Source organism: Condylostylus longicornis, unplaced genomic scaffold (assembly GCF_029603195.1).
Source record: "Condylostylus longicornis isolate FDR11 unplaced genomic scaffold, ASM2960319v2 ptg000017l, whole genome shotgun sequence".
Taxonomy (NCBI): Eukaryota; Metazoa; Arthropoda; class Insecta; order Diptera; family Dolichopodidae; genus Condylostylus; species Condylostylus longicornis.
Window position 1 is genome coordinate 4,135,557 of NW_026577986.1, and position 13,505 is coordinate 4,149,061.

At 23.4% G+C, this 13,505-nt stretch overlaps 2 protein-coding genes across 4 annotated transcripts in view; one reads left to right on the plus strand and one right to left on the minus strand.

The window, feature by feature from the left end:
- LOC129606162 (uncharacterized) overlaps positions 1–8,401 on the minus strand; it is an 82,227-nt gene extending 73,826 nt beyond the window's left edge. For both annotated transcript variants that reach the window (XM_055516299.1, XM_055516301.1), the window contains exon 1: positions 8,100–8,401. The gene's annotated coding sequence lies outside the window, so the exon portion shown is untranslated. The remainder of the gene's footprint in view (positions 1–8,099) is intronic.
- A 1,007-nt stretch (positions 8,402–9,408) lies between these two features.
- LOC129606093 (transmembrane protein 115) lies at positions 9,409–12,247 on the plus strand. 2 transcript variants are annotated; one of them, XM_055516197.1, is made up of 7 exons: positions 9,409–9,657; positions 9,747–9,835; positions 9,991–10,177; positions 10,246–10,312; positions 10,388–10,864; positions 10,921–11,101; positions 11,161–12,247. In XM_055516197.1, exons 3-7 carry the CDS (start codon positions 10,025–10,027, stop codon positions 11,597–11,599), a joined length of 1,317 nt encoding a protein of 438 aa, XP_055372172.1. In that variant the 5' UTR covers positions 9,409–9,657; positions 9,747–9,835; positions 9,991–10,024; the 3' UTR covers positions 11,600–12,247. The 2 variants fall into 2 exon arrangements, with proteins under 2 accessions (XP_055372172.1, XP_055372173.1); XM_055516198.1 differs by having other exon boundaries at positions 9,752–9,835.
- The last annotated feature ends 1,258 nt before the right edge of the window (positions 12,248–13,505 follow it).

A 13,505-nucleotide genomic window follows, 5' to 3' on the forward strand; every position in this document is an offset into this window, starting at 1 on the left:
TCAAACTTACATACAGTTTGTATTGACATAAATACTTAATTAATAAACCGTATAATTTAAAAATTGTAGACAAATACGAAATTTAAGTAATAATATAGTAGTAAAAATACTAAAAATAAAATAAATCTAAAAAAAATTTATTAAATTTCCATTTTCTTAAGTTTTTGAAACATTCGACATATTTTTCTTAATACACTTAATAAATAACATAACAATTCACAATAGATTCATAATATAAATGAAAAATAGCACCAAAGAAAAAGCTAAGAAGAAATTGAAATAAATTTACGCGTGTTGTTTGATTAAAAACGTGACTCATTTCATGAAATGTGAGTCATATATGAATTAATTTTAAACAAACATCTTATAATTACAGATAATTTTTAATTTGTTGCGTACTTATTTAAATTATGAAATGTATTATTCGGGAAATGGACAATTTTCTCTCATTAATACTAATAATATGGCATGATAACAAGAAATAAGTATAAGTACTTATACAATAACAAAAGAAATTAAAAAAAATTTTTATTATGCAGGATTGTAAATCGTTTTCATAATTTAAGATAAACTTTTTAAATTCACTATGTTCTTAAAATAATAACGGGCATATATATATTTATATTTCATAATTATAATAAATTAAAAATTAATTGCTGTAATAAGAGATGAGATGAAAATATAACGTTTCACATTGTTAAAGCCAAATGGCTTTTAACAAATATGAAAGCATTCTCAAACTAGATGAAACTATATCGCTTCGCATTCTTAAAGCCTTATGGTTTTAAGGAAATATAAAAAATATCTTAAACTATTTTTGATGCAAAATTGCACTTTTTGGAACTATACTTAAAAATACAAATCAAATTTTTTGATTTATGGTCTGACCCTCATGAAATCGCTAACACACATTTCATGTCAATAAAATAACTACTTTAAAATATTGAATTTATTTAAATTTAATCACAATAGTTTGTAAGTTCACAAACATAGTAAACAAACATTTAAAAAAATTACCTACATTTACACAAATATAACAGTTTTCATGCTTTTCAGTTAAAACGTGTTAAACGAGTTACAAAATGCTAAAACGAGTAACTAATTTAAATAATTGAACTTAAATTTGTTGATTTATTATCATTTGTTTTTTTTTTGTTTTGGACACATAGTAATAATGTTAATATTTGACCGTCAATAAATAGTTGTTAAATAAATAGAAGAAAAGTTTAAATATAAATTTTATAAATTAAATACAAAATTTGTAATTAAGTTTAAAATTTTATAATGGAACACGCCATTAAATTACTCAATTATAAACAATGTAAATGAACTCTAGTACAATGAGTATTGTATTAGACCAATACAATTAGATAATTGGCCAAAAAAATTATTGACCATTTAATAATAAGTAATGTGGAAGATGTTTAAAATGCAATAGAATTGAAAGTATTTATTTAGATGTATAATACATACTTATGTTATACAAAAATTAAATTATGAATAATGTTGTTAAGCTAATATTAATTCTATGGTAATTGCATTTTTTTAATTAATAATATTCATTAATTAAATATGAAGAGGGGATAGAGGGATGTAAACACAAGAGAGTTATGTGATCTCATAGAGAATTAACCAGTAAAGTTTTTGTTCACTATACTTATATAAATTCGAATATCGTCTGGTATTTTCAAACTTTAGGTTTTTAGGGTAATATCGAACCCGTGACCGAAATAGGGTTTATAGAATAGATTTTATGAAATTTTTATTTTATAAGAAATGTATCTAATCTAGATGTTTTATTAAAATATTTTAGAAAAGTTTTAAATTTCGAAGAAAAAATACTTAATAATATGTAGTTTGAATAAAAATTTAATTGCATCCACATTTCTTTTATATTTTCTTAGCATAGTTTTAGGAAAATACTAAATTCGTTATAATAGAGAAATTTGATATGAAAATAATGTTTACAGAGCAAACAGGATTATTTAAGTGGATTATTTTCCCAGCAGTTATTTAATTATAGGCGAATCTTAAATTCTTTAACACACAATAATATTTTCCTTATTTTAAACAATTTTAAGAATAATTTAAGAAATTGATAGTAAAATATTTAACATTTATAACGTAAAAATTTCGGATTTACTATAAGTATAAGATCTTAGCAACATTATAAATTTACAATGCTAATGATTAGAATAAAATATTTGGGTCAAAACTAAATTCACATACTTATAACATAAAAATCGAAAATCTGCATTGTTTAAAATAAAATTTTCAATTAACTACAAACTCCTTTTTGTTTGACACAATTGTATTTTACTTATATATATATATTCTTACATACATATACACTTACACTTTCGTTTAGTAACAATGTATATTTTTTATATATTTTTTTTCTAATACATAAGTATTATTGTCTAGTGAATTTTAAATGTAATTTTAAATTCAAGGTTTCAAATTTAATTGAAAATTTTTTATATATCAAAAATTGAACAGAAAAAAAAAAACAAAAATAAAAAATAGTAGACAAATAACACATTTTAATTTTTTTTTATTAAATTACATTACACGTACATATGTGCATTTGTAATGTACATACTCGTATACCTATACTTAGACAAAATATAATTAAAGTATTTAAATGAAATAAAGTTTCTATTAAGTATAACATTAAGTATATTTATTCCAAAAACAGAAAACAAATTTTCGAATTCATAGATTTTTAATTTTTTTTTTATTTAGATTTGTTTTACTTTTCTATTGTACTTAAATATTCATTAGACGTTCGTTTTCAATTTAATTTTAATAGCAATAAGTATGATATCATTTGAAATCGAATATCATCTGATATATAGTATTTTCAAACTCATGGCCTTTGGTAAAACTAATCACGCATTATTATAGAAACTCTAGGAAAAACACTAAGCTGGGATTGTGAATATGAAAAATATTATAAAATATTGCCATGCGTTCCTGTAAATATGCAATATTCACTTCGAAAAAATTGAATTCTTGAACAAATTTTAATCAAATATATGGGTAAGTATTTAAAAATATTATTTAAAAATTGGTTATAACCAAGGAAAGTCGGGTTTCTCTTCAATTTTCACTCTTTGATATTTTGTCATTTTCTTGAAAATTTTATTTTTAAAAGACTACTTGTATATCATGTACTTAATATTGTTTTCCTTCGAAATCTGAAAAAGTAAATCGATGACTAAGTAACTAAATTTAAAATTTAGTATTCCAATTGAATATTTTATTTATTTTTTTTAATTTTTCTGTTTTATTATTCAAAAAAATAAATAATATTTTTAAAAATTCAATGCATTGCATATTTGTCATAATGTGACATTTTTTTTTGCTTCATATATTGCATTTCTATTTTCATTCCCTAAATATTACATCAGTAATGAATAAAACATGAGTTTCTCTATACAATAAATAAAAAATTGTTATATTGTTATGGTTTTCTAATGTAATTCTTTAGCTTTAGTTTTTGTTTTTTTTTGTTAAGATCCTCTCCATAATAAATTTTTATTAGGGTTTTTTTTCCTAAAATACATTTAATTTTTATAATGATCTAAAAAAATTTAAAATTAGAAAAAAATTATTTACAAGTTAACTAATTTTAAAATTATTTTATAATTTCTAGCAAATCAAAGTCGCAATATTATAAATGTCGCTACAGTGAAGGAAAAGAGAAACTAATTGATTATCAATCTTTTGCTCATATCTTCCAAAAATTCCTGAATTTCTTTTAATATTAACACTACTTATTTGATAACAACATCAAGTTAATAACAATAAATAATATTGGAGGTACAAGGATGATATTGATCTGAATTGTCGTGAAGAAGAAAAAATATAGCAATTATTTGAAAATGAAACTTGAAACTTAAAATACACAACCTCCCTGCATTTCTTATCTCAAGTTAGAGTATCTCTAACTTGAAGTATAAGTCAAAAATTTGTTTTAGAAAAATTAACTTTTCATAAAGTTCTACATGATTTTCAAATTTTCATTCTAAAAAGTGTACAAATTTTGTAAATACAAAGAGAAACAAACAGGGTAAAACTATAATATTCAAGCATATTTATATTTTGTTAAAAATTTGCTATAACAAGAAGCAATGCTTAAATTAATTAACTAACGCAAAACACTTTCATTTGAAAAATTTAGTATTAATACTAACATGCAAGTGTAAAAATATATTGAAAACAAAATGGGAGAGAACTTCCTTATAATTTTGAACCAAATATACATGGTTAATGCTTTAAAAATAATTTCGCTACCATTACTATACGCAATTAAGCACTGCAAATTAATTGTATTAGATGTATTCAAAATAGCAATAATATGTATATATATATATGTATACATAAATATACTTATGTTTGTATGTATATGTATGATGTTAAAATTAATGTGATTAAATTTAAAATTAATATTGAATCGGATTAAAAATTACATATCTATTAATTTCATAGTAACTTGTAATAAGTGAGGTAATAACAAGTTTAGTAAAAACTCAACTAACTAATAGTGAGATCAACATCTAAGAATAAAAACAAATTCATTATCCACTTTTTTTATGGGATTTCAATAAAAAACTAAGTAGCAATTATTATTTTTTTTATATAAATTTTTTTTCTTGAGAGAAAGTTCCTATTAAATATTACTCATAAAATTTGATATGGAATTGATTAATAATTTTTCCAATTAGATTAAAAAAAAATATGCATACATTTAAGCTATTTTAACAAGAAATATTGCTATTTTTATAAGAAATATTGTTATACTAATTGATTTGCAAATAATTTCCCACATTTTATTATGGGTGCCTACTTATTTTCAAAAATGTAGTACTTGTATGCCTTAATAATGTTTAATATTAATTAGACATTCGTTATTAAATAATAAAAAAATTCTAAGAGAATTGTAGTCACAAAATTCACATATTACTTAATTCTGATCGAAATTTTTTAGGTTACAAATTGACTTTTGCAACGCATCTATGGGAAACGTTGAATTTTGGAATCAGTTAATGTCAATGACTCAGTTGTTTTAAATATCCTGAATTTTATTTCAAGTATATTCATAAGTATTTAGTATAATAGTATATATATAAGTATTTTCATGTATATATACATAAGTATGTTATCCATAAGGACTATATGAATATAATTTATGCGAGTGTTTTTTTTTAACGTTAAAGTAAGAACTGATTCAAATTTCACCTTTTTTTATTACAAAGGTTATTATTTATGCCAAAACATAAATTACTTAGTTCGCTATTTAATTGAATAGAAATTTTTGGTTTTTATTCCGTTCAAATAAAAACGTTCAAAAACACGGAAATTAAAGGGTTGATAACTGATTTCTAATTCTTAAATGCTTGTCGTTCACCTATAGAACTAAACTGATAATTAAAATAATATCAGGGAAATGAAAGATTTACAACTGATTTCTCGTTCTAAAATTTTTGTCATTCTCCTTTAGAATAATACCATGAACCGGAATATTTAATAATTACATAACTAATTTTGTGATTTTTATTTCACACTTTATTATATATGTAAGTACCTAATTCTTTAACAAAATATAATTATAAAATTTGATACCCTAACTACAACCCATTATAAAAACTTATCTGGTTAGATGTTCCGCATAAAAACAAACTAAAAGAAGAAATTCTGTGATATGCTAAATTGATTGAAAAAAAAAATATTAAAAAAATTCTACATCTGGTTGACATTATTATTTTTTATCTTATCATACTGAAATTTAAGTAGAAACATATACATATATGTATGTATACACGCACATGACCAGATGTTTAACAATAAAAAATTTTTTGTAATTCAATATTAAAAATTGAAATCATTGATTTTTTGTTTTATTTTTATACCAAAAACAAGAAAAGAATAACTCACGACTCACGTACTCTTCATATAACAAAATCTTCTTTTTAACAATTTTCTTTCCGTTGCCATTCTCTTATACCCATATTGCCATTAAATTAATGCATAAATTTACTTATACATTATGCATGAATTCTTCTTTTATTTTTATAACACTTAAATTTGAATCGTCACACGTATGCACAACGAACGAAAAGTATATTATGTATACTATAAATGTTCCTATATGCATACATACATACATAAATATTATTACTTTATCCAATATTTTTATTCTAACCAAATACATAACTTTGAAAAATCATTTTTTACATAGTGTTGTTAAGTACATGTGTACTTGCAGTAAATTTTTTTTTTGTTTATTTGTTTTCTTCTTTGATTAATATTAGTATGTTTTATGAATATATTTGGTTATATTTATAGTATATATCCATATACGTATATATATATATATGTATTCAGATAAGTCATGATAAAAAAAGAAATATCACAAAAATAAAACAAAAAATTTGGATGAGTACACAAGCACTTAAGGCTGCTGTTGCTCGTTATAGAATATTGTATAAGGAAGGTACATAAAAATGTACATATAAGAGATCGTGTGCATATATCAGAAATAATTTGGGAACAAATGTATGAATCTAAGAGAAAATCCAATATTATAATTTAAATTTAAGATAGAAAAAAAAATTGTGCATTTGAATTTATAATGTCTAAAATGATGTCTTGGGTAGATTGTGGAGAATGTTGATGGAAATTTAAATTGTATAAATAAAGATAATTTATATACTTATACGTAACGTACATTAATTCATATATACATATCATATATTAATATAATAAGAAATAATTGTTTTATAGAAATTTTTTTTGACACCATTTTTCAAATTTTAAAAATTATTTGAGACAAAATAAATTGTCCACTTCAAAAGAAAAAAAGTTTAATAATTTTTTTATTGAATTTATTTTATATAGGCACATATGTACATATATACAAACCTATTTAAATACAAATAAATTTTTAGGTAGGTTTATTTGTGTACATTATTATTTGATTTAAATATGGCATTGTTGAATACTTTCATTGCTTCAAAAAATACTACACTCTTGTATTGTGTTTGTGTTTTGGGAAAATTTAAGTGCAAATGTACTTAAGACGCCATTTTTATAAAATATTTCTTGAATTTTTTTTTCCTAAATTAATTTGATATTTTTTGACATTCGTTTATTGTGTGTTAATGTTTTTCTTTTATTTTGTATTCTAGGTTTTTATTTGAATATAATTATATATTATCATTATTATTATTATTGTGGATGTTAATAATGTTTAATCCTTAAAATAGGCACCCATATAGGCACTCAAAATTAAACAGAAAATACATACTTACATATTATATTTATGTGCATACATATATATATAAATATATAAACACATCACGTAGAATATCTAGGTATCTATATTAGATATGAATATACATAAGTATATAGATATATTTACAATATTTATAAAATTGAGCCCAAAAATATTGAATAGGTACATACTAAAAGTGGAATGAAAAGAAGAGATTTATTGAATAAATTTTATAAATTGCTTAAAATTTTAAGAATAAATTTTAAGTTATTAGAAGAAAAAAAGAATAATAAAATATTAGAAAGACATATGTAGGAGCACAAGTTGAGCACAAACTTCATGTGGGTAAGTTTATGTAGGATTGCCTACTCAATAATTTCACAACAATTCAATAGAAATTGACAAAATTGTTTTATATTAAAAACAAAAATTTAAAATTTTTCAAAATTTTATCCTTATTTGATTCTACTTCTGCGTCACATTGGGAAATGCCATTATTATTTTTTATACTAGAAAATTTTTTAATATTTAAAAAATCAATTAAAATTTGTAGTTCCTTGCAAATTAGTATTATTTTTTAGGTATGTTTAAATAAAACTATAATTATTTTAATGTTATTGCACTTTTTTTGACCTAGATTAAAATTTTCTAGGTTTTCGATTACATACACACAAATTTTCCTTTTTTTTTTCGTAAATATAAATGTAGGTACCTTACCAAGGTACCCATGTACTTGATTTTTTTTTACATAAAATTTATAAATCACTTTTGTTAAAAATTTTCTTTGTTTTAATTTTGATTTTTTTTTACAAATTATTACCTTTTTCTTTATAATTTTTTCTTTCTTTGATTTCACAGTGCTTTTATTAAATCGAGAAATTAATTAGTTTTCTTTTTTAGTTTGTTAAACGGATGTTATTATCTTTTTCTCAAGATAAACTCGTATTTCTCTTATTTCGAAAATTTTTGAACATTTTAATTTAGAAAATTAAAGTAATCTTCGATTTCAGTTTACTTTAATTATAAGCAATTTTTTTTATTTTTTTTTCAATTAAATAACACTAAAATTTTTTTTTTTCTTTATTAATGACGACTTTTTCTACGCGACTTTTCTTTCAACAAAAAAAAAATTTCTACTTTATTTTGACTCTACAATGACTTTCTAGACAAACACTTTTGAGGAAATTTTCGTGCTCGAAAAAAAAAACATAAATCATTAATCTATTCACAATATTAACGTCATTTTGCGAAGAGGTCACAATTTAAAGCTTTCAATAATTTTCAACTAGTTTAGAATAATTATTTAGTTTACGAAATTTGCGTATTAAATTTTAACTCAAGCAAGAAAACGCTAATACACTTTCCCTCTTTAACGTGTTTTTTGTTTCGTTAAAATTTATTTTTTTAATTTTTTGACAAATCGATTTAGTTTTAAGATAATATAAATACTTTGACATTGTCAAGAAAAAATTTTAACAGGTTACATATGATTAAATTTTTTAAATTAAGAAAGCATGTCTAAAGAAACTTAATCAAAATGTAGAATGCGTATAAAGGCAAAGCAGTGTAATAATCAGTAAATTTAAAGAAAATTCAATAATTATTAAAGAATCATTTCGAATTAATAATTTTATGAAATTAAAATTAATGTATGTATATTTTATTCTTATTTAAATAGTATAATATCAAAAATAATAAAAAATTAATAAAATGTTACTAAATATTATCTCAATATTACAATAATTTTGAAGTTTTACAACAACTTAAAATTTTCCATACATAGACTGCGAATTTTAACCACTAGGGACTGAGATGTGATTGGATACTTCAGGCCCAAAGACCAAGAAGGAAAAGTGCATTACGTATTTTAATTTAAAGAAATTTTATGAAAGAAAATACTTAATCTTTTCATAATGCAACTATTGTCGTCGCTAGCACAAGAAAGATTTTTATTTTTATATTGTCAGCTGTTTCATCATTATTTTTCTATAAATTTTTGTTTATTTTTTTTGAAAGATGATGTGTCAAAAACTGTCAATGTCACAAAATTCAAAAAGTAGTGCATATGTAAAATGTATATACGCACATATGTATGTAAAAAAAGCAGAAGCTAAAACTTTTCTCTTTTTGTCAGTAGTAAATATAAATAAAAAGTAATTTTTTTCAATTTTTGGCATTATTTCTTTTTAAAATAAATAAATTTCAATATAAAAATAAATTTTCGGTTTCAAAAAGTTATAGTTGTTCTTAAATTTTGTAAAAAACAAAAACAAAAGTTTATAAATTGTGCAAAAAAAAAAATTTAATTTATGAAGTTATAGATTAACGATATTATATGGGAAAATCATGGTTAAAAAATTAAGTCAAATATAAAATATGTTAGTATCAAAAACAAATAAAAATCATACCTGTACTTTTTTTTAGAAATATGCTCTATACGTGTTCTTTTTTATTGGTTATTTTTTAGCGTAGTTGCTAAACGATCAAGGTTTTGTCAATTCAATTTCCATTTGTGACTTATCAATTCTTATTGTTAAGGCAGTAAACATCGAAAAGGTAATTGTGTATTTAAGTAAATATTAAATGTATAACCTTGACTTGATTCATATGTTAATTTTATTTTTTGTAGTTTTAAGAAATAACAATTATAAATAACAAATGTATTTCTTTTATTTTTTTTTATTATAAACTGTGTTGAATTTTAATTATAGAAATTTAATCATACATGAATGAAAGACATTTAAAATGTCTCTCAGTTTTCAACGAAATTTACCCTATTTAAAACAGCAAACATCTGCATTACTTAGTAATACATCACCAGTGATAACTTCTATATGTCTAGTCACTGTATTTGGTTATTTTTTATCGTTTTTCGATAGTGCGATAACAGTTCTTAGCGTAAGTATATTTAAAAAATTATGCATTTTAAAATTTTTAAACTGAAATATTCTAAATGTATTTTTTAGGTAACACCGGGCTATATACTCCCCCCATCGTTTTGGATATGGACGGCATTTACCTTTTGTTTTATAGGTAGGAGTATTAGTCTGAAAATAAAATTTCATTTTATAAAATTTTTTTATTTTTTTTTTTTAATTTAATTTGCAGAGCTGCACCTTTTTGAAGTATTAGTTGATATTATAACTGTAGGTTTATGTGGTAAATTATTAGAACCACTATGGGGTCAATTGGAAATGTTTAAATTTTTTGCTATAACAAATTTAGGAGTTGCAATATGCACATCATTTTATTATTTGTTTGTTTACATGTGTACAAAAAATTCAGAATTATTATTTAATGTTCATATACATGGTTTAGCAGGATATGTTGCTGGAGTGTCGGTTGCAGTTCGTCAAATGATGCCAGATCATTTGATTGCTAAAACTCGTTTGGGGAAATTTACAAATAGAAATGTACCATTAAGTGTACTTTTGGTATCATTAATATTTTGGGCAGTTGGACTTTTAGAAGGTACATATCCAGCAATGTTTTGCTCAGGGTTAATAGTATCATGGATATATTTAAGATTTTATCAATATCATCCAAATGGACGTGGTGATTCTTCAGAAAGTTTCACATTTGCAAGTAAGTATTTCTTTAGTGGTGGAGTGTATCCATAATATATCTTGTATTTTTTTAAGGTTTCTTTCCAACTGTGATGCAATCGGTAATAGGAATGTTAGTTAATCCTTTATACCTATGTTGCTTAAAAGTGGGTATTGTAAGACCACCGGCACCTTCAAGATCGATTTCCGCATCAACACTTTCATCTATTACAGTATCCATGCCGGGAGTGGATCCTCATGATATTGAGCGAAGAAGGTAACCCATATAACAAATTTTTGTATAATTTTCGTAATAAAATGTCGACGTATTTTTAGGCAAATTGCACTTAAAGCTTTAAGTGAACGATTGAAAGCTGCGGACTTGAAACAAAATTCCCTGCCAAAATCATATCCACCAGGAGGAAAACATCAACACCAACATCAACATCATCATGCTGGCCATAGCCACGGTAGTGGAGCTGGGCATAGTCATGGCCACCACCATTCAGGGCATGGTCATAGTCATGGTGGTCATGGACAACACCAGCATCATATGCTACATTCAGGAGTCAGTGGGTTGAATCCAAATATCCCAACAACAGTTGCGCCACAATTTAAACCAAATATGACATTAGCAAATCAATTTGCAATACCACCGGCAATACCATTACCTTATGAACCGCTTGGGAAAAAATCAACAGTAACAAATGAAAAAGCTTCTGAAACTATAATAGACTTAGACGAAAGCGTTACGTTTCCTTCAAATCCAAAGTGATTAAATTAGGGTTTGGTTTCTAAAGGAAGCTCACTTTTAACTGAATAGGATATTAAAATTGTGCTTTTTACTTTTAATTTACAATTGTTTAAAATATTTCTCAATAGTTTAATAATTTTTTTTTTTGTATAATTTTTGACAAATTGAGACAAATATTGAAGAAAGTCAAATAAATGAATTAATCACGTAAGATGAAATGTTGAATATTCATGTAGAATAAATTAATTTAAAAATCTTTTTAAATAAAGTTCTAGATGCTTTACGTCTATAGCTATTAGTATTAAAAAATATGCGCCAAAATTTTATCAGAAATTAATTCAAGTCTTATTTTGTAGACTTAAATGAATGGTGCAAAATCTTAAAATTTTGTAGAATATGTACAAAAGCTGTTGGTATTTCAAATTTACTAACTTATAATATTTTCAATAAAAATGTATGATACAAAGTATTTTCGTTATTTTGAATAGATCGTACATTTTAATCAGATTAATTAAAAATATCGTCTTATAAAATAACAAAATATTTGCAACTTTAATTTTTGCTAAAAAATACAAAATATAATATGCATACTTAAACATACAAATGAATTAAAAAGAATAAGAGAAAACTTTTGACAAGTTTATTGGTAAATCATCTTTGTTCATAACAAAATATTATGGAATTTTAATTTGTAAATATTAAATAATGTGGAAAAAGAATAATAATGTGAAAAGTAGTTTGTAATAAAAAATGAACATGTAAAAACCGTTTTAACACAATTTTTTATTATTGTTTTATTGCTATGTTTTTCTATTTTAAAAATATTTTGCAATTGGTTTGAAAATAATAGATCTAAACCTAGTATACTTACTGAAATTAAGTAGGTTTTTGGCGAGTCCATTTTAAAAGTCAATTCTCTAAAAAATAATATAAAAAAAATAAAAATATTTCCGTCGACTTCAACTGACTGAATGTGACAACACCATGAAAATGTTGTATAAAAACTAGTATTTGAAATAGAACAAGTTACGTGGAGGGTACTCCTACCCGGTGCTCGAATTAGTCCAATTAAAATAGCAAAAAATTTTTGAAAGTTTGATAGTGTTTGATTATTTCGTTTTTGAGATATCGCTCGACCGGACGGATGAGCATTTGTTTGCAGATGTTCAAACTGTAATATACCTTTCACGAAGGTGTGTTTTATAAAATAGTATGTTAATAGTAAGTGGTAGGGAATTTTTCAAAATTTCATTTTTGCACTGAATCTTCTCAGATCAGATTTTCGTGCCTTTAAAAGACTTTTCTAGTTATAGTTAGGTATGTTACGTACAGACAATTAAAGATTTATTTCCCGTCCAGGAATTTATTTGCCTTTTCAACAACTTTCTTTTGCAATCTTTAAATAAAAATTCGTATCTGATTTAAGTTGCATTTTTTTTAAGGAATATTTAGCAAAACATGCTGTAATCCTCCTCTCTGAAATGACTTATTTTTTTCAATGCGTTTCCACTTTGCTATTATGCAACGCTTAAATACAATTTACTTCATAGAGAATTGAAAAAATTTTGTGTCTATAAACAATTTTTTCCCTTCGGAGCTTTTACAAGTTTTTATTACATAATGTTCCATTTAATGTTTCAGTTTTATACTATTTAATCGAAAGTTTACATTAGTATTTCATGAACTTGCATACCCTTGTATAATTAGTTGACTATGTTAAAATACACCACCGTACCACTGTACTTCATGCGAACAGATTGTAAGATGATTGAATATATCATATAATATCTTAAATTTTACATACAATTAAACACAACTAAAAATGAATTTAAATTGTCATATAAATCTCAAAATGTTAAAAGCCTAGCTGTCGGAGACATACATACATATTACATATATATTTGTATATTATACAAATTAGCATAAA